This window comes from Sturnira hondurensis, unplaced genomic scaffold (assembly GCF_014824575.4).
Source record: "Sturnira hondurensis isolate 20B ecotype Veracruz unplaced genomic scaffold, ASM1482457v3 Scaffold0001538, whole genome shotgun sequence".
In the NCBI taxonomy this organism is placed as follows: domain Eukaryota; kingdom Metazoa; phylum Chordata; class Mammalia; order Chiroptera; family Phyllostomidae; genus Sturnira; species Sturnira hondurensis.
In genome coordinates this window covers 259,677-280,507 of record NW_028074169.1, presented here as the reverse complement: position 1 = coordinate 280,507, position 20,831 = coordinate 259,677, and the positions used below count along the sequence as shown (strand labels likewise).

General features: G+C 45.3%; 1 protein-coding gene across 1 annotated transcript; it reads right to left on the bottom strand.

Moving 5' to 3' along the window:
• Nucleotides 1-690: 690 nt before the first annotated feature.
• On the bottom strand, nt 691-20,824 carry MCM2 (minichromosome maintenance complex component 2). Its single transcript, XM_037029970.1, has 16 exons — nt 20,721-20,824; nt 19,683-19,909; nt 16,251-16,426; nt 15,879-16,139; nt 14,904-15,123; nt 14,392-14,599; nt 12,544-12,678; nt 12,042-12,233; nt 6,775-6,868; nt 5,408-5,658; nt 5,168-5,294; nt 4,504-4,616; nt 3,344-3,589; nt 2,383-2,565; nt 1,974-2,129; nt 691-1,501 (listed from the first exon to the last, which is right to left on the bottom strand). The coding sequence occupies exons 1-16, from the start codon at nt 20,724-20,726 to the stop codon at nt 1,391-1,393; spliced, it is 2,706 nt and encodes a 901-aa protein (XP_036885865.1). The 5' UTR covers nt 20,727-20,824; the 3' UTR covers nt 691-1,390.
• Between the last annotated feature and the right edge of the window lie 7 nt (nt 20,825-20,831).

The window sequence follows — 20,831 nt, the reverse complement described above, 5'->3', positions numbered from 1 at the left end:
TACAGATCCCTCACGACAATCTTCTACCAGAACACCCAACCAGGAACACCCCCCTCAGTTATCTTATTGCCCAATATACTAACTCTTTGTGTTGTAAATGCTTACTCTCCTATACTCACCAATGTAAAAGTATTTGTCTCTTCATCTTATTCTTTACCCAATCTCTTATTTCCTGGCTTTTGCTTTTTTCTGCCTCCCTAACCTACCACCAATGAATTTCATGTAACCCTTTTTATGCTTCCTCTTTTCATTATGTTTAAAATAGACTGCAAAACTACTATTCTCCAGAACATTTTCTCAATTTGTTAAGATTTTGCTTTGCAGTAATTGTTTTAGTTTGGTTCACATAAACTCATAAAAATTCTCTACAGGTTTGGACATTTCTGACATCAGCAAGAATGTTGCTCCAATCAGAAACAAGGACAGGTTACCTCCAATCCTTCCTGGTGTACAAGTATGTTTTATGCTTCCCACGGATCCCACAGAGAGATCATGCGGACAGCAACTGCCAACTGAATTCCCTAGGGAGATCCACAGCATTTTGGCTTTGTTCATTCTCAAACAAAACAGCTCTTCTAGCCTCATACACCTTTCAGAACACCAAAGACAGATGAAAGGGGCTTTCAAGGGAAGTCCAGGAAAGCCTGCATTATGATACTGAGATAGAACTGAGACCAACAGATACCATAGTTAGATTTTAATTTTATTAAAAATTTAAATCACAGGAACAGAATGTACAAACAATGAGAAAATGGGGAAATGATTAGGTAGGAAAAATAGATTAACACAGCCAGAGTGTGCAGTAGTCTTCATTATCATATCAACCCCTCTTGACCCTTCTACCTGCAGGAAACCAAGCTGTCATTAGAGGGTAGAGGGATTGTACTCTTTTTCTGCCTACATGATTTCTCCACTCACAGAAGCCTAGATATACCTGCAGGACAGACTTCAGAAAAAACACTAACAATATCTTGAACTTGTTCTTCAGCCAAAGTTGCCAAAGCAGTAAGGACACAGAATTCAAGCCAAGAAGGCAGGAGTTATAACACCCTTGTATGCTCAGTCACTTAAAAACAGTCAGTAACCTGAACACACCAAAATGAAGGGGAAGTAGACTTCGTTTGAGTGGTGGGTTACTGAGCAGTTGAAAAAGAGACATAAGTAAATCATGCCCACCCAAGATGATGAGAAGAAGAAAGGGAGAAATAAATAGTAACATTCCCAGCCACAGCTCAAGATCAGAAGACTCGGGGAAATCAGATGGTTCAGCTGCCAGCCCTGGCCTCACCACACTCTATGACCCCCAGTGGTTTGTTTTTATATCCCTGAAGTACAAAGTAAAGTGAGCACCAGAATTACTTCCCAGCCAGGATAAGGAGACTGCAGAGGCTCAGAACTGCTGGAGGATCATCTTCTGCTTCATATCACGACTAAACTTGTTCATTCGAAAGAGCTCACTGTCATAAAAGGCAGAGAGGTTGTGGATGTTGATCTGACGGGCCTAAAAGGAAAAAAGGTCAAGTAAGCTGTGGAAATGGATTCTAGAATGCTCAAATCCACACAGTCTGTGGTTCAGTTCACTTTCTAAGGCCTATGCACCATAAGCCAGGTAGGGTTTCCGTCTTCACTGCAGAGGAAAGTCAACCAGGGCAGACTGGCTGTATCATGGTGTAGAGCTAGTCACAGCTTGCTGCTGTAGCTCTGTCAACTGCCTGTGAGCTCAGGTGAGCTACTTAGTTGCCCTGTGTTGTCTCCTCAGTAGAATGGAATGACAGTAACAGAACTTACCTCTTCTGACTGCTGTGAAGATTGAGTACATGGAACACTGCTCGGTATATTATAAATACTCGATAAATGGTTCTCATCCAAGACCTGCCCACTCACTGACAGTGCAAGAACCATTTGTTCCCTAAAATGATTTGACAGCTCCCCAGGCAGCCAGCCTGGCTCTGTTCTCCCACCTGTGCCCATACCTTGTCCATCAAATCCTTCTCAGGCACTTCAATAGTGTCCTGCTGGGCTCCAAAACGGTTGCGTTGATAAGTCACCTGCTCTGCCACTAACTGCTTCAGTATGAAGAGTAACAGCTCATTGTTATCACGCCGGAATGAAAGGTAGCGGGCAAATGTCTGTGTAAGAGAAGAGCAAAATTCACTCCCTCCCTACTAAGACACTCAAAGAAAGACATTATAGGATGTGGCCACCCCACCCTTTCCCTGCTCCCTTCTCCACCAGCAAAAGCAGCCAGATCAGAAAGCTTCTGCTGCCAGGCAGCACAGCAAAGCACAACGTCCAGGCCAGCATCCAAGGATGCCCATGTGTAGCCTCTCGTGTCAAGTTGACCTTTAGCTCCAAAGAGACTTTGCATCAGATCACACCTACCTTCCGCATGCTGCGCATGACACTGAACTTCTGTGTGTCGATAAAGCTCTCCAGCATCACACGGATAGCCATGTTGACATCGTCCTCTATCACATAGTCCCGCAGGTGGATACGTGCGTGGGCCTCTGCCATGCGGATCATGGACTCGATGTGCCGCACTGTGATGGGGATGCTGCCTGTTGCCTGGAGAGAATAGCACCAGATTTTCTCAGGCAGGAGAGAAGCAAGGAAAATGAGTGGCAATGCTAGCAGCCCAAATCCAGAGGGCACATCTCACCTCCCTATGGCAGAAGTGCTCAACAGAGCCACCAGGTGAGCTCACACTTTCTACTCCTTCTTAAAGTGTGGTAATGCCCAGTGGATGTCTATGCTATGGCCTGCCACTATCACCAGTTCTGCTTCCACCAGTTCATTTATATGCACCCTAGAATCTGTTATACTTGTGGCCAGCTGTCCTTGTTACTGTCATGTACCAAGACTTGCAAAGTCCAATGCAGCGTGAGAAAATAAGCTGTTGTTTCTATGAAAACTAAGCTGAATGCTCTGAGAAGACTTGATGAAGTTAAAAGGTTAAACAAAATGAAAAAGTTGTTGTCTCAATTAGGCGTGTGAAAGTACCAAACTATAAGGATTGTTTTCCAATTGCTTGCAAGCTGCCTTTAAATCCTCACCCCACCATGGGAGAACCAAAACTAGGTCAGAGCACCCATTCAAGTGAGATTTATGCAAAATAAAACATGGAACTTATTCAGTGGCCATCAAAAGACCTTCCCTATACCCACAGAAACAAATACATACACATTTAAGTGCCATCTAAAAAAACCTCTCCAGGCACAAGATATGCAAGTTTCTTTTATAAGGCTGTCCTGCATTAGCACTTCCTCGGGTAACTGACTACAAGGATGAGAGCTGTTGCCTGCTTCCTGCTGTGCCTGGCCGCCCCCGCTCCCAGGTCCTGTACCATAGACTCTTTCCTCAGGTCACTGTACATCTTGGCCACCTTATCCTGGTCCATCTGATTGAGCTTCGGGTGGACCTTCTCCTTGGCATAGATGATATACTTCTTCAGGACCTCCTGTGGCAGGGGCTCCAGGCCATACATGTTGGGCATGGTGGGCTCTGGGGCACTGCCCAGCCTCTCCTCTTCCTTGTTGCTAGGGTGGTGTCTAACGTGGCTGCCAACCACGAAACGGGCCAGCATCTCATCCTAAGATGGAAGAGAGCAGGTCACAGGGGCAGTCTTGTGGCCTGGGGAGAAGTCAGCTAGCTGAAAGAAGTGCAAACTGATATACTTCAGAAGAATATTCTCTCAACACTTACATCCCACACCTATTTTATATGCAGCTCCAGGTACCTGGGTCCATGGGTAAATGTGACTAAGCCCTCATGGAGCTTACCTCCTAGTGACAGTATAGAAGGCAGTTTTAAAAATTAACTACAGAAAGTAACACGTGCTAAAAAGAGAAACAGGGCAATGGGTGAGGGCCCCAAAAGATTCTAGCTAAGGTTGTTAGAGTACCTCTGTCATCTGATAATCCCAGATTAACAGCATTCTGGGAAGGAAAAAGACAACTCCAAAGGTCTGGCATCTTTAAGGTGTGGATAAAGTGAAGGAGGGGAAGGAGGAGAGATAATTTTTAAGGACGGCAGCAACAGCAAAGATGGTGGATCCTCTGATAGTTACAGGGGAAGCTGCTAGCAGGTTCTTAAGAAGGAAAGGTATGACCTGACTTTTACTTTGAAAAAAAACAGGCTGGCAGTCTAAATGGGCATGAAAGTAGAAGCACCACACATCACCATACTTCAATCAGAGCAGGAGAAACTGGGTCTCAGGTTATAGCAGAGAAACATTAAAATGTGAGTGAACTCGGGCAGTAAGACCACCAGAACTTGGTGGCAGAGTATGGACTATATTGACTGAATTGGGTGGGTGGCTGGGAAAGGGGAGCCAATGAAGGGAAGAGAAACCATGGATGTCTCTGGACATGAAAACAAGAGTGAAAAACTCACCAAGGTCCATGTGGTAGCCCCTTTTCTCATGCCTGGCACACCACAGGCCCCAAGCTGTAGTAGAGGTTCTCAGAACTTATTGCATAGAATCTGGGACATGGGGTTGGGTACCTGGACTGGGTCCACCGTGTCCCTCACCACACACAGGATGTCAAAGCGGGAAATGATGGGTTCTGTGAGGTCCACGTTTTCTGAGAAAGTCAGTGAGGGATCATAACGGCCCCCTGTAACACAAAAGAACCTATCAGGGCGCATGCTCCCATAGATCCTTTCTTCTGGAACCATAGAAAAGTTCTCTCCAACCCCAAGTTGCTTCAGTGACAGAAGGGGAAGAGAATTTTGGCAGAGGAACTAGAAGAGGCTGGAGATTCCGTGTCTGCTATCTGTGAGGTATTCCAGATAAGAGATAGAAAGGGCTTTCCCCAAGCAATGGCCTGAAGTAGTCGAGATAGAAAGCCTACTTGTCTCCTGGCAGGAACAGCCAACCAGGCTGGCAAGGGTGCCTGGCAGGGATCAACAAGCAACTTCACCTCCTACTTAGACAATGAACTAGATTCTGCTCTTGGGCATTCTGAAAAGAATGGCCATGGGTAGTTGAGAACATAGCTCAACAAAAACCCAAGAGTCCCACACAGGAAAGAACTACCTTCTGTTGCTTAATTCCTAATTCAGACTGCAACTAGATGATGGGTAATGCAGGTTCCTGATTCCCAAAGGCAGGGACTAGTTCCCTTTGGCAGTCCCTGGGCCCCACCAGCCATCCTGCCTCGTATACCTATGGGGTTGGCTGCAGCAATGACAGTGCAGCGAGCCTGCAGGGAGGTGACGATACCAGCCTTCGAGATGGAGATACTCTGTTGTTCCATGGCTTCATGGATGCTGGTTCTGTCCTGGTCATTCATCTGCAAGAATCAAATATATGATTCTTACTGACATGCCACTATAACACTTGTACCCCACTGAGGGCTAAGCCAACTCACTTTAAGTCCCATTACCTATAGGGCCCAGGACCTACCTTGTCAAATTCATCGATGAGACATACTCCTCGGTCAGCCAAAACCAGGGCTCCAGCTTCTAGGGTCCACTCCCGGCTGACAGGGTGCCGCTGGACATATGCTGTGAGGCCCACAGCTGAAGCCCCCTGCCCGGTGGTGAAGATGGCGCGGCTAGACACTTTCTCAACATATTTGAGGAACTGAGACTTGGCTGTGCCAGGATCTCCACACAAGAGCACATTGATATCACCTCGCACCTTGTGCTTGCCCCCTGGAGGAGGCAAGGATGGCAACGGAGGGAATGGGGACAAAAGGAAGGCGATGGATATAGGGCTTATACCCAATTTCTCAGCCTATTATGAATGACAAAGGAATATTCTCTCCAGAGAGGGATGCAATACCCTAGGACCAGCAATCCTACTTCTGAGCAACAAACCCAGAAAAATGGCTACACAAGGTGAGTATAAGTATCTTCTTTATAAATGTAAAAAACTGAAAGCAATTACATGTTCTTCAATGAGAAGGGTAACCAAGTACATTATACTATATGGACGATGAACAGTATCTTAAAAGCATGAACTTGCTCTGTATACACTAGTGGCAGAAAGATAAGATGTGTTACTTTACTTGAGTGATAAAAAGCAACCCAGATAGTTTATGCATAGTCACTTATACACACATACAGGAACTATAAATAGAAATGTGTTTTATGAAACACTGTGTTTTCTAAGTATGCATATTAAGTATATGAATAGCCACACAAAGGTCTGGGAGTGCACATACCACAGTGACCAGATGAGTAATCTACAGGAAGGGGACTAAAATTAAAAACAGTGGTCAGCAGTAACTTTGGCTTTTCTGTGACTTCTAACAATTTAATAAGAGTATGTAATATAAACAAAATCAGGTATTATTTTTAAGTTAAAACAATTCTTTAAAAGACAAAGTTTCTTAAAACAAGACAAGCAGCCCTGGCTGGTGTAGCTCAGTGGATTGAGTGCGGGCCTGTGAACCAAATAACCACTGTTTTGATTCCCAGTCAGGACACATGGCAGGCCAGTTCCCAGCAGGGGACGCAGAAGAGATAACCATACGTTGATATTTCTCTCCCTCTCTCCTTCCCTCACCCTCTAAAGATAAATAAATAAAATCTTTAAAAAATTATTTAAAATAAGACAAGCAAAGATGAATTTGCTCATCACAAAAGGCAGCAGTGGTAGAGCTAGGGACGTGGCGATGCCTGAGATGCCATGCCCATGGGCTGTTCTCCCAATGACGACCGAGCTGTACATGGTCTGGCCACCTCTTAACATGCTTTAAATACAGTCCTTCCTTGTCTGACATGTAGAACCTGGCTCCTATTAAATTCCCTATAGACTCTACTTACCTGGGTTTTTGGGCTCCCCTCCAAACAGAGAGAGTGCTAGGCCTCTCTTGATGTCTTCATGCCCGTAGATGGAGGGAGCAATACTGGCAAAGATCTGAAGGGAGGGAGAGGCATGGGTAGAGTTTGGGCAGATAACCCACTTGTTCTGGTCTTAGGGGATAGAAAAGTCTCTAGCCCCAAAGCACCCACTCCACAGCTGCTTAAATCCTACCAGGCCTCAACATTAAGCCCTGCTCTCTGACTTGTCATTAGTTGGCTCTTTCTGAAAGTCACAGAACTCTGAAATTTAAAAGAACTTTGGTCATACTCCTTTATGTTGTCCCAGTTCAGAAAGGTCTACCCCAAGGTTGCAGACCAAGAGCAGAAAGGAGACAAAATCCAGGTTCTGACAGTAGGAAGACCCCTTACAGGGGTTCTGTAGACTGCCTGAGTCTGTTTCCTCTAATGGAAAAGTAATACTACTCAATTCACAGTTTTTTTGTGAGCTCTAAGTGAAGTGTTTACACAAGTTATCTGGCTCCTGGCTGGGCTGTCATGGAGAAATACAATACAAAGCCAGGTCTGGTGTGGAAAACACTCAAGTGTCCTTTGATGGATGGATGAATGAATAAAAATGTGATATACATATGCAATGGAATACTAGTTAGCCACAAGGAGGAAATAGTTATTTACAACAACACAGGTCAATCTTGAGAATATCACATTAAACAGAGTCAGAAAAAGCAAAGAACCATAGGATTTCACTCATGTGAGATATAAACAGAAAGCAACAAATGCACAAACAAAACTCACCAACATAGACAACAGTATTGTGGTTACCAAAGGGTCAGGAGGGATTGAATGAAGAGGGTGAAGGTGGTCAAATACATATGGTGATGGACAGAGGCTACATTTTGAGTGATGAGCACACAATCCAATATACAGATGATATACTATAATTCTGTACACTTAAAACATAAATATAGAGTGCCTGGGAGACACAGTCACCAGAAATTCAGGTCATTTCAACTTGTGAGCCAATGAAACATTCTCCATTTCTCGGTATGTTCGCGGCAGAGAGAGGGGAGAGAAGGAGAGAGAGTAGACTGCAAAATCTGCTGAATGGTAAAGATGAAATGAAAGACATGTCTGGCTGATGGGAATCAGCTTCCCCCTCCACCTGTGGCATGGTTATGCCCTCGCTATCTCTACCTTTCCACCTTCTGCAAAGCACTGTATCCTCACAGGTCAGACAGAGTGACTTGGAAAGCACCAGGCCCTGGAGGATGGGGGCTCTGATAGAAAAACAACACTGGAATGGTGAGGGAGAACCACTCCCTATGGGGTTGGCAGCAGCAATGACAGTGCAGCGAGGATCCAGTTGTCTTGCCTCTGCCAACAGCCAAGTGGAAGTTACTCTCTCTGGCTTCCCTGGAAGCGTTAAGATGGGGGAAACCCAATTCTGGGCAATGGAACTGGGGGTAGGCATCAGCAGTCTATTCTGTGTATGGCTACTCTTCACCACAGCCAGGACAATGTGACTGGCATGTCCTTCTTGGAAACAGCACCTGCTGGTACCACTCTGATGCTGTGCCAGAAATGCTTCCCACCACTATTTTACATAAGTTAGAAGTGGAGGTCTGTGTCTACAACATTACATCTCTTCTAGTTCTACCTTTGGCTCTAAAATTTAGTGTAAAACCTAGTCCAAGCAGAGGCTGTCAGCACTGCTAGCATTAGTGGCTCACAGGGGTCCAGACCTAGTGCATCTAGGAGCCGATGTTTCCAAATACTGTTTCCCACTGATGGGAAAGAATACTTCCCACTGGGCTACTTGGAGAAATAGCTGATTCCAGGTCTGGAGCAGGAAATATAGTATCTGGTACAAATAACAGCCCTTTTTAATTATAAAATCATAAGCATGTAATTCTGTAATGTAACAATATCATACTCAAGTACACTATAGAACATTTTAGGTGAAATGCTCAAATTTTAAAACTATAAATTATTACACCCATAGTATCACCCTACCAGCCACACTCAAGCACTTGTCACTTCTGCCAGACCCTGTACCGTAAGGAGATTGCAATAACCTTAATGACATTAAACCCTAGAAATCAAGCATCCTACTTTTCTTATAGGAGTTCCACCTAGGGGTAAGTCAATATAGTTAAGAGCAGTTTCTCTATGTAGACATGTTCCAGCAAATGAATGAAGACAGATTTGGAATTAGAGGACTGTTATTTTATACCCCTCATGAATGGATAGATTTAGCCAAGGATCATCAGTGGCTGCGAACATCACAGCCCTGGGTGCTGTGCCTCCTGGTAAAGTCACCTACGCAGAGTCTTGCTATGGCTCCCAACCAAAAAGGAAACAAAATTTAAACAAAAGTCTGATGAAGCCTCTGTATCTAACCACCAATTTACAGAAAACAAGCAACAGGAGTATGCTCAACAAAGACATAATTAGCAACATCTAAACCATGAAAATAAAACAGGAAAAATGACACATTGTCTTCTGTTCTTTAATAATTGCAAGAGGCCCTGGCTGGTGTGGGTCACTTGATTGAGTGCCAGCCTGCAAACTGAGGGATCACCACTTGAGTCCTGGTCAGGGTGCATGCCTAGGTTGTGGCGGGGTCCCCAGTGTGGGGTGCTCAAGAGGCAACCACACACTGATGTTTCTCTCTCTCTCTCTCCCTTCCTCTCTCTAAAAATAAAGAAATAAAATCTTAATATATATATATATATAATTGCAAAATAAAATAAAATAAAAATATATAATTGCAATTAGAGATGAAAAATGACCAAGAGACAGATCAACCAATCCCAGTGTGTGGACTTTACTGGAATACTAACTCCAAGAAACTTTAAACAAACAAACAAACCAACGCAACCAATAAGATAATTAGGAAAATGTAAACATGAACCAAATAACTGATATAAAGGAAATGCTTTATTTTGTAAAGTGTGACAGTGGTATTGTGACTAGGTTTTAGTAAAAAGAGTCTTTTAGAGACACACAATAATATAGATACAGATATAATGCTGGCATTTGCTTGGAAATGCTTGAGGGGGGAGTGGATTCAAGTACAGAGGAAACAAGCCTGGAGAGACTGGGACAACTGGTGAAGCTGAGAGAGCAATGTATAGGGATTCACTATACCATTTCACATAAAAGTATGAAAATTTTTATAATAAAGTTTAAAAATATGGGTCAGGACTTGTGCTAGGTATCCCACAGAATCCACAATAACCAAATATTCACACATGCACCCTCCCAAACTTTGACTACTATATGGAGGGAGCAGAGTGCAGTCACCGGGCGACTCTGAAGTCACCTGAGTAGATCCTGGCTCTGCCACTATTAGCTATGTTATGTGGGCAACTTATTTAACCCTTGTGCCTGTTTACTCATCAATAAAATGGACACAAGACGACACCTAGATTATAGAATCATTATTACTACCTGGAAATTACCTAGACAGTGTCAAGCAGATGCTCAGTACTCTATATAACAATTCTTTTATGAAGCCCTTATATGCATTAGGAATACTGAGAGATGGTATATGCCCCAGATCTCCCATCCCCCTACACATTGTGTGAGTATGCCGAAACTGTCCATCCCTGAATTCTTTACCCAGATTGCTTCTTAGAGCTGTTTCTGTAGTGGGCACCCTTGCAGGGTGAACTCTTTATCTCCCTCCAAGACTACAAATAGCAGCCTGCGTCCTATTTGCTGGGCATGGCAGATTCCCAGGCCATTACCCTCCTGCAAAGCACCCACACATACAGGTGGGCCTCCCCGTGGAGCAGAAAGGCAAGGGGCAACTGTGTTAATGCTTACACTGTTCAATGTGCCCTATGGCTGACTTGGTTATCCTGGAAGGTTATGAGGCCAACTTAACAGCTGGTATGAAGGGTATATTCAAACCCAAACCTGCCAGGAAGTATCACAGTGCTTCCCATTAATTATTTCACTTAACCCTTAAGCTCATGCTCTTACATCTCTGCATACATTGCTTATTACCCCTCAGAATGCCTACCCACCTACCTGTATAGCTGCTGTGAGGAGGAGACAATGTGCCGGAAAAAGTCTAAGGTACCAAGCTGCAGGCTATGTTTATCCTTCCACTGGTCCTTTATGCGTTTCAAATACACTATCCTGGCACCTCCACCCAGTTTTTGTATAAACTGTTAATTTTTTAAACTATAATAGGAACAGCTAGCTATTGAGCACTTACACATGCCACTGTGTTAATCTGTTTAATCTTCTGTAATAACTCTGCGAGTAGGTACTATTGTCATCTCATTCTTAGATGGGGGAAGTTCATCTGATCATATGGAAGATTATGCCAAAGTTCAAATCCTAATTAAAATATGTACCTAATGAGGGCAAGGACCATATCTTACTTTAAGAGAACTGTGAGCTTGAGAACACTTACACCCTTGGTAGGTGGTGGCACCTGCGCAGGTAAAATAGTAGAGGACTTGTATGAACAGAAATTTAACATTCTACTTGTTATTTGTATGTCTTCAATGTTAATCTCCTCCCTAACCTTCTGTAAAAATGTCTAAACAAACAAACAAACAAACAATGCCCTGACTGCTGTGGCTCAGTGGATTGGGTGCCAGTCTGCAAACTGAGGGGTCACCAGTTTGAGTCCTGGTTGGGGTGCATGCCTGGTCCCCCCATAGAGGTGCTCAAGAGGCAATCACACATCAATGTTTCTCTCCCTCCCTCTCATGTGAGACGTTTGAGAGGCAACTGATGAATGTAGCTCTTGCACATTAATGTTTCTCTGCTTCTCTTTCTCCCCCTCTTCCCCTATAAAAATAAATTTTTAAAAAAACCTTAAGAAAAAGTCATATTGAGATAGAACTCTTTCTGGAAAAGACTATGGGTCTTCCCCATAGCCTTACACCTGGGGACAACCACAGGAGGCAAGTTATTCTGAACTACTTTGACTCCATTTCAACATTAAACCTGGGCTCCACACGTCTGATGAATCTTTACAATCCTGTCCTAACCTGATGGGGCCACAGGCTCAGACCAATCCCCGATGCCAACAACTGAGTGTGGGGACCTCCATCAAAGCAAGTTTACTGAGTTGCCACTAGGAGTAAAGTAAGAGAGAGTCAAGTTTCTAATACCTGACAATTAAGACTGAGATTTCAGGACAGGCTTGGAGTAGCAGCTAAAGCTTAGGCAGCAAACCCTGGGTACCCACAACACACCCAGCAAGTCCCTGGCTTCCTCACAGAGCATGGCAGCTTTCCACTTGCCTTCTCTCCAATCTGCTGGTCCTTGGAGAGGCTGATGATCATCTTCACATCTTCATCAGTCAACTCGCCCATGGCAACCTTGTTGTCTTTCTTGGAAATGTGGTTTGCTAAGATGACTGTGGCAAAGATGGGGAAGCCATTGGCAGTGTTGAGGGAACCATCGTAGTTGTTGTGGTAGATACCAGTCAGCTCCTAGGGAGAGAGGGGAGATCACGTTGTCAGGGTGGGGGGCAGCCCCAGGGTCAAAGTGGGGGCTGGGCCTACTTCCAAACCCAGCTTCATCCAGTTGCTTTTCTTCTAAGTCCTCCATGCTACACACACCAAGATGAGAAACTCAATAAAACCAAAACACAACCAGTTCCAGATAGCCAGTCCAGTACAAGGGTCACTTAAGGAATCATCTCAGCCCACTCCCCAACTACCATTGACCCTTCCCTGGCCCACCAGAAACACACAAATCTTAATAACTCAATTCCCTCCCAACCGACTCCTCGCCACGTACTATCTCGTCTCCTGGCTTGCAGCTGTCCACCAAATCGGCAAGAAGAATTGCATCCTTGGAGCGGGGCAACCGGCCAGCTGCCACTTTGCCAGGACTTTCTTGAATGCGGATGCGCTGGTAGTTCTGATAGATGGTCTGTGAGGGACAAACGAAAAGCCATGGGACCTATCCCCGTGAGACAGTCTTCATACTCTTCCAAGCACTGAATTATGTCACTTCACCTTGACAGGGACCCAGTGAGGGAGAGTCAAAAGTATTGTTGACTCTATTATTTTGGGTTTTTCTGGTCTATTGTTTTCTAACTAGGAAAATAGAACCAGAGACAGCACGGAGGGATCTCACTGTGACTAGCACATCAATGGAAGGTCCCTGCTCCTGACACTACCCCTCAGATGCCTCCTGACTGGTGGACAGTCAAGCACCTGTTACTGCCTCAAAGCTGAGCCCTCATGCTTATGAAGCCAGGCTGCCTAGGTTCAGATCCTGGCTCTGTGGTTTACTCTGTGTAATCTTGGGCAAGTGACTGCCTCTCTGTGTCTTCTTGGCAGAATGGAGATGCTAATACTCCAAATGCAACCTCCCAGTGAGGATTAAATCAAGTCACACATACCAAGCTCTTAAACTGATGCCCAAACAACAAATTACATTAGCGTGGGCTCTGATTATCAAGTATGTGCCAACACTGTACCATGCAATTTAATGTCCCTTATTGTACTTATCGTCTGGAAGAGATCACATTAACAGAGCAGTTTGCTCTAGGTCAAAATGTCTAACTTCTAATACTCTGAGTCACTTCCTGGCTGACCCTAGCCAATTTCTTCATTGGCAAAGCAGGGTAACAGTGCCTGCTTTATAGGGTGTGATGAAGAATATATAATTTTCACCAGGCACCTGAAAAGTCCTCTAGAAATGTCAGCTGTAATTATCAATCCTGTACTAGTTACTGCAAGTTCCCTAGAAGCAAAGCCTCAAGTTCTGCTCCTGTGCAAGAGATTTTGTAAAGTGGAATCTGTAAAGGAAGGAAGCTAGACAGGGCAGGTAAGCCTCAGCACAGGCCCACGTGGACTCAGGTGAGGTCCAGTCTGGCAGGTATGTCTCATTAGGCAAGGCATACATGACTGTTTAAAGAGGTCAGTTTTTGGCTGTAGAATATCACAAGCACAACTTCCCAGGCATTTTCTAGCAAGGCAGCTCAGGAAGGGCACTTCTCAGAAGTGTAGAGCAGTAGAGATTAGCAGCTAACACTTAGGGCAGCAAGGCACAAAGGAGATCTGTGCATCCACTGCAGGTACTATGACTTTACACATTAAGTTGTTCAAATACAAAGGCATATATAATATGCCTGGGGTTGTAAGGCCCAGAGGCTTTTAGCAGCATCTCTTATATATGCTGCAGTAGTGTCTAAAGTGGTTATAAGCCAGAAGCCCCCAACCAAAGGCTCAGAGAGGCAGGAACCAGAAACATCAAGAGATGTCTCAATGTGCCTAGAGGCACCCCATGTCAATGATGGACTGAAAAGCAGGTGCCTTGGCTAAGGGTACACCGGGGGAAGAAGGGTGGCCAGATATTCCCATTTTTCAAGAGAAGCCATAAACTTTTATGTTTCAAACAAAACTCATCCAATTTTTAAATACTGGCTTGAATTTTTGAAAATACCATGTGGGCAAAACTAAACAGGCTGGCCAGACAGAAGTAGTTTGCCCTGTGGTATGGACAATACACAATGCCCTCGTTTCTCTCAGGTGCTTATGCTGGTTTCCCAAACTGCCTAAAATGTCAGGTAGGCCCTGCATACCAGGGACTCCTGAGATGGCGACAGCCAGCAGCCAGTGCTGTGTGCTTGCTCACCTCTTCCATGTTGACTTCAAAGGGGCCAGCTGACTGGCACTCAGGGCAGGAGCCAGGCTTCACCTCTTGGTTCTGTGACTGAGAGAAAGGCCCCAGCACGAAGCTACACTTGTTGCAGTTGTACTTGACCATGCTGAGTTGGGGCAGGACGCCTGTGCAGCTGGTTACCACCCCACTCGTACGGATCAGCTGGTTCAGGTGCAGCTGCCTGTGGAGAGGAGAGAGCACATCAGAGGCCTGGAGCCCTGATGCGCAATCCATGCACGCCCTCTGGAGAAGTCATGACTGCATGTGAGGGAATTCCATATTGTGACCCCCAAAATGTGGGGCCTGGCACCACCAGATCAGATCCATCACACCACACCCAGTGCAAGCCAAAACTAATGGCAGAGGGCTCTCCTGGCTGTAGCCATCTGCCCACACCACCACCCTGTCAAAGTTTTCTCAGATGATGCCCAAGCCAGAGGGTGCCAAGGACTGGATTCTCGATCCCCACCCTACCCTCAGCTTACCTCAGCGAGCGCAGCTCCTCCACCAGAGGCAGGTGGGAGATGCGCACATGTATGCGGCTCGTGATACGGTCGTACTTAGGGTACATGGCGAGCACGACTTCCAGAGCAGCCTCATCGAAGATCTGTAGCATTTCTGCTGGTGCTTCTGGCAGGAAGTATGCCAGCACATGCTCCCTGGCTGCCAGGTCCTCGTAATTTACCACCAGGCTCTCACGGTTCTCTAGAGACAGAAAAAAACTGAACATCAAGCCAGAGGAGGCAATTTCTGTCTCACTGTGCAAGGAGAGAGCCTGTTCCACCCAAGTCCTTGACTTCAAGCTGGAAAGCCCCGCTCTCATTCCTAAGTCTACCTTGCTTTAGCTATGTGCCTTACATTACATTAAGTGACAGAGCTTGGGCCTCAAGTTCCTAAATCTATAAAATGAGGTGTCATACAGAGTACAAAGTTACTGTGGGAGTTAAGTAAAATAACACACACAGCATGCCTAATACACCAGGGCTGTAACCTGACATGCCTATAATGGCCAAGAAGGAAACCAAGGAATAAACTGTGTCAAATATAGGACAAAGGGAATGGAAGAAACAGCAGGAAACCAAGAATTGCATGCCTCCTTTTGAAACAATTCTTGTCACAAAGAAATATGTCAATACTTTCTGATCAAAGTAGTAATCCAGATTTTTACAAAAAACCCACCCAAGTTTAAACATGTTAAAATACACTTCTGTGATTCACATGTGCTCCCTGGACAGTTAGCTAGAATGTTCTAGTGCAGAAGCACAGTATCTTTTGTATATGCCTGAAAGTTGGATATGGTGGGCTCCAGGTCCTAGCTCCTGTCCAGTAACAGGCAACTTATTTAATGTTCCCTGCACTTGACGTCTTTATTTAACGTGCTGTTGCAGAGCCAAAGTGATAACTTTCTAAGTTTTGCAAGGTGGACTGTGGTGAGCAGAAGCCCAGTGCAGAGAACAAACCTTTGCACATGTCACTGATTCGCTCCTTGAAGACGTTGTGGCCATGGCTGTCCACGTGGGTGCGCAAGAAGTTCTTGAAGCGGTGGTGGATCTCCAGCTGGGGGCCTGCCATGCTTACCCATTCACGCACAGAGTGGCCCTTAAGGTCCTCCAGGTTCTCAATGCTCTCTATCATCTCCTCATCCTCCTCACCATCCTCTGTGGCCCGTTCTACTTGGTGGCGCTTCCGAGTGGGACGGTCCTCATCCTCCTCATCACTGTCTAGGGATAAAAGGGATATCCTGTAGAGAAGTCTTCCCCTGCACTCTTTCCAGCTCCTGGTGGCTCTGGAAGAGGACTAGTCCCATCAGGGCTGCAGACATCTCAACCTACCATATAAGAGCCCACGTCGCATGCGACCCAGGCCCCGGCTAGCTTCACGATCACGCTGCCGCATGGCCCGCTCTGCTGCTGCCCTCTGACTGGCTGTCAGCTCCTCTATATCTTCATCATCCAATGCCAGTCCATCAGCCTCATAGGTGTCTATCTCTGGGATGGCACGATAGTCCCTGAAAGATGCCCAAATGGACCCTGTTAGTATTAAAAATGAAAAAAATAAACACCCCAAACACTACTCAGGAACCAGAGCTGTTCCAGAAGGCCCAGAAGCCCTGGCCTCGGTAAGCCCAAAGAGTCTCTAGGCCAGAAACACAGAAGGCTCAAAAAGATCTCCCAGGAAGGAAAGTCATGCTGTAACATGGATGAACTGCAAGGACATTATGCTCAGTGAAATAAGCCAATCACAAAAAGACAAATAACCTATGAAATTCAGTCTGGTACGTCGAGAAAATTCTGGAGATGGTAATGATGGTCACACAACAGTGTGAGTGTAGTTAATATCACTAAACTGGGTCCTTAAAGATGATTAAAATGAGAAATTTCATGGTATGTGTATTTTTCCACAATAAAAAAGGGTGAGGGGCTACGCAGACAGCTTTAAGCAACTAATAAGAAAAAGGAATTGGAGGAACCATAACACCTTCACACAGGAAGGCCTTTTAGAGAGCCAATCCAAGCTCACCTTCAGGGGATGAATTCTCTCTCTTAGATAATGTTGCCTGAAACCCCTTCAAGTCCTGGGGAAGGTCTTTTATTCACATCAGGCAAACCAGCCTCTCTGATATACCCTCCAACTGGCTCAAGTCTCTTAGGTTCTCTAAGACCACCAAGTACTCATTTTCCACAATGTCATCTATGAGCTATTTGAAGGGAATGATGTCTTAACATGGAACCCCCAGAAAGCAAGCCCTACTGTCCCCTCTGAAATTCTGGGAAGTACAATAGGTACCATTGTTCCACTCAAAAGATGAGGAAATTGAGCATTAGAGGATGATTTGACCTTTGCCAATGGGTGTGAAAATATAACCCAAATACAAATTGCAAAATTTTTATCCTGATACCACACTGCCTCCCTAAGATAATCCTCTTGAATTCTCTCCTGTTCCAGGTGAGTGATAATTAGGGGAACTGCTACTTTTTAGGTTTTCCACTTGTTTTTCACTCTGTCAAACTATATTCTCAGAACAAATAAACCTATACTGCTCATGCCAGAAACAGAAGCCCGAGACGGGCATATTTCTACGCTCAACTGTTTCTGAATTCTTAAATTCTCGGGAAAAAGGATATCTGACTCTTCAAGAATTTCAGGTCACATAAAATGTCCTTAGCAAAATTCTAATTAGTCTATAAAAAGTTGACAAATTGGACTTGATCAAAATTAAAAACTTTTGTGTTTCAAAATAAACTATTTTTAAAAAACAAAAAGGAGCCCTGGCTGGTGTGGCTCAGTGGATTTAGTGCCTGCCGGGGAATCAAAGGGTCACTGGTTTGATTTCCAGTCTGGGCACATGCCTGGGTTGCTGGCCAGGTCCCCAGTAGGGGGCATGCAAGGCAACCACACATTGATGTTTCTCTCCCTTTCTTCCCTTCTGTCTAAAAAAAAAGAAAACTTAAAAGATGGTCCACATCATTAAGCACCAGAGAAATGTAAATCAAAATCCCGATGAGATACTATGTCATACACATTAGGATGGCTATTATCAAAAACCAGAAAATAACAGGTGTTGGCAAAAATGTGGAGAAATAGGAACCCTCATACATCATGTGTGGCAATGTAAAATGTTGCAGCTCCTTTGGAAAACAGCCTGGCTGTTTTAATCCTCAAAGGATTAACCAGAGTTAGCATACGACCCAGCAAATCCAACCCTTGGTATTTGCCCAAGAGAACGGAAAACACATGTCCACACAAAAACGTCATAGCAGCATTACTCATAAGTGACAAAAAGTGCAAAGAACCCAAATGTAAAACATATGATCACGGAGTAAGAAACATGGTTGGTCCATACAACATTATATTCTTCAACCATAAAAAAGAATGAAGTGCTGACACACTACAAGGAGGGACCTTGAAAACCAAACTAAGAAAGTAAAAGAAGCCTGTTGCAAAGGCCAGTCTTGTATTACAATTTCATTTGAGTGAAACAGGCAGAATTGGCAAATCTAAAGAAACTGATTATTGGCTGCTTAGGGGTGGGGATGGGAACCAGGATTAAATAAATGTAAACAGGCCAAGAGGATCAACATTCCCAATAAGGAAATGTTCTAAAACTGGACTGGTAATAGCTGCCAAAGTTAAGAAATTGAGTAAAAGGCACTAAATTGTATTCTTGGAGATAGATTTTCAAATATATAAATTATAGCTCAGTAAATATGCATGTTAAAACCCCCAACAACAAAGTCTAACTGGGCTCAGCTAGCTCAGATACCTTGATCCAGAAGCCCCTGCAAAGGGCCTCCCCTCTTGTTCTCTGAAGGAACAGAGGGTAGAGAATGTTAGGGAGGGGTGTACTGCCTGAACAACTCCACAGCATACAAGGACCTGCCCAGGATTGATCTGTCCCTAGACTCCTCATTCTTTCCACAGTATGGAATGTACTGCACAACAGATCTGACTATCCAGGATGACAGAGCTTAAAGCAAAGATCCAAATGGTCTACAGTACAGTCGACAGTCCATGGGATGCTTCACAAAGGGCACTCCCTGTTGACTGTGGGATGGCCTGTACAGTCCTCTCACACACACCAGTCCTGGAACCAGTCCCAGAAAAGGCAGGCCCAAAGGAATGCCCAAAAGGCAGGCCTCTTCACGAGGCTCCTGGGCACTCACATAATTCTACTAATACACTTACCAAATCCTGCTTGTAAATATGGGGTAAGGCAGCAGAAACCTAACCTTGCTTCCTTGCAAAGCTTACTCCACTGTCTTTGCATTGAGCATCCACAGTGACACACTGTGCCTTGTAACCTTTAGTATGTTTACATGTTTTCTAGTAAGTGTGAAAGTACCTAACACATAGACTGGTACAGATTAAACACAATAAATTTTGCTGAATTGAATCTAAATGTTGCTCAATCAGCACCCACCCTCCATTGGCAACACAATATTCCTTTGAAGTTGCAGAAAAGCACTCAGCTGCCTGCTTCCTGTCCTTCCCAGTTGACTGACTGATCTGATCCACCAAGTTATAGACCCCTTGTAGCCCTGGGGCACACATCTCATGGATCTGGGCTTACCCTGGCCTCAGGGTGCAGTCTTGCATACAGCAAGTTACATGGACCTATGTTGTGGCCCCACGAACCTGTCTGTCTTCCCCTAGAACCAGAACCAAGGTGCTCTGATTTGTCTTCTTTGCCTGCACCCAAAGCTAGATGGTTGACAATTGGCTCTCTACAAAACTGTTGATTGCAGGGCCTTGAATGAAAGTACCTTTCCATGCCATCTCCAATAAGTTCCTCTCCATCCTCCTCCTCCAGGGGCCCCTCTGTGCCTAGTAGCCCCTCAGACTCATCTTCAAAGGGAGGAAGGTCACGGCCAGGGCTGGAGGTCAGGGCATCTGCCCTACGGGAGCTCCTCCCAGGGCTGGAGGTGAGAGGATCATTGCTTTGCCCACGGAGGGCAGGGCTGGAGGCCATGGTGAAGGACTCAGATGATTCCTGCAAGGGAAGACCAAGAAGTGAGGGCTGATTTAGTTTTCTGTAAGGTGGCCCTCCCCACCAGTTATCCTGTCCTCTACCACACCAAATTCCTTCCAGCCTCAAGACTTTGCACTTGCTATTCCCTCTACATGGAATGCTCTCCTCTGAGCTGTGCCAATGGCCTAACACACAGGAACCAGCCCAAATATCATTTCTTCGAACATGTGGTCACTCACAATACCCTGAGTTTTCTCCATTACAAGTCACTGAGGATACCCCATTTGTTCATATATCTTGTCTGTTGTCTCTTCCTCCCTGTAATCAAGCATTCCTAAACTTTTGAGCACCCACACTGTGCCAAGCACCGTGATACAAGAGCAACCAAAACATGAGAGGTCTTGATGCTTATAGATTGGTGGGTGAGATAGTAAATAAAACCAAAAAAAGTTACAGTAACAAGTGCATGAAGATGAGGGGTCTTGTCTGTCTCGTATTATACAGCTAGGGCCAGGCATACGGAGGGGGCCCAACCAGCATGCGCGTAGCAAATAAATTATAGTAGTCGTGCGGTCTGAGAGAGGCTTCAGGAGTCCAACGCTCCCAAGTTGGAGCGGGAGAAGCGGCAACACCAGGCCTCGTATGGTGCGGGACCCGCTGGCTCTGCAGACCCCAGGAGAAATCAGCTCCACACCTCTGCCAAAGAACCGATCCCGGGTGGCCAGGGTCAGGGCAAGGGCCCAGCGAGGGCAAGGACGAGAAGTCCGCTGCAACACCCCCTAACCCCCAGAGTTGCAGGCTGTTGGCACGCGCCCGGTACCCCTGAACTCACCGCCATCTTACAGCCGCCCTCCTCTCCGATACTACCGCAACTAGTTTTCGCGCGAAAACTGGCTCACGTGACCCTCCAGCCCGGGAAGCGCCTGAAATAACGTAGCGATTG

Excerpts from the sequence above, each read along its gene's own strand:
- MCM2 (XM_037029970.1), bottom strand. Across the intron at positions 15,124-15,878 it reads AATCAGTGACATGTGCAAAG|AGAACCGTGAGAGCCTGGTG; the intron begins GTTTGTTCTCTG and ends TTCTGTCTCTAG. Across the intron at positions 4,617-5,167 it reads TGCTGCAGCCAACCCCATAG|GGGGCCGTTATGATCCCTCA; the intron begins GTATACGAGGCA and ends TTTGTGTTACAG.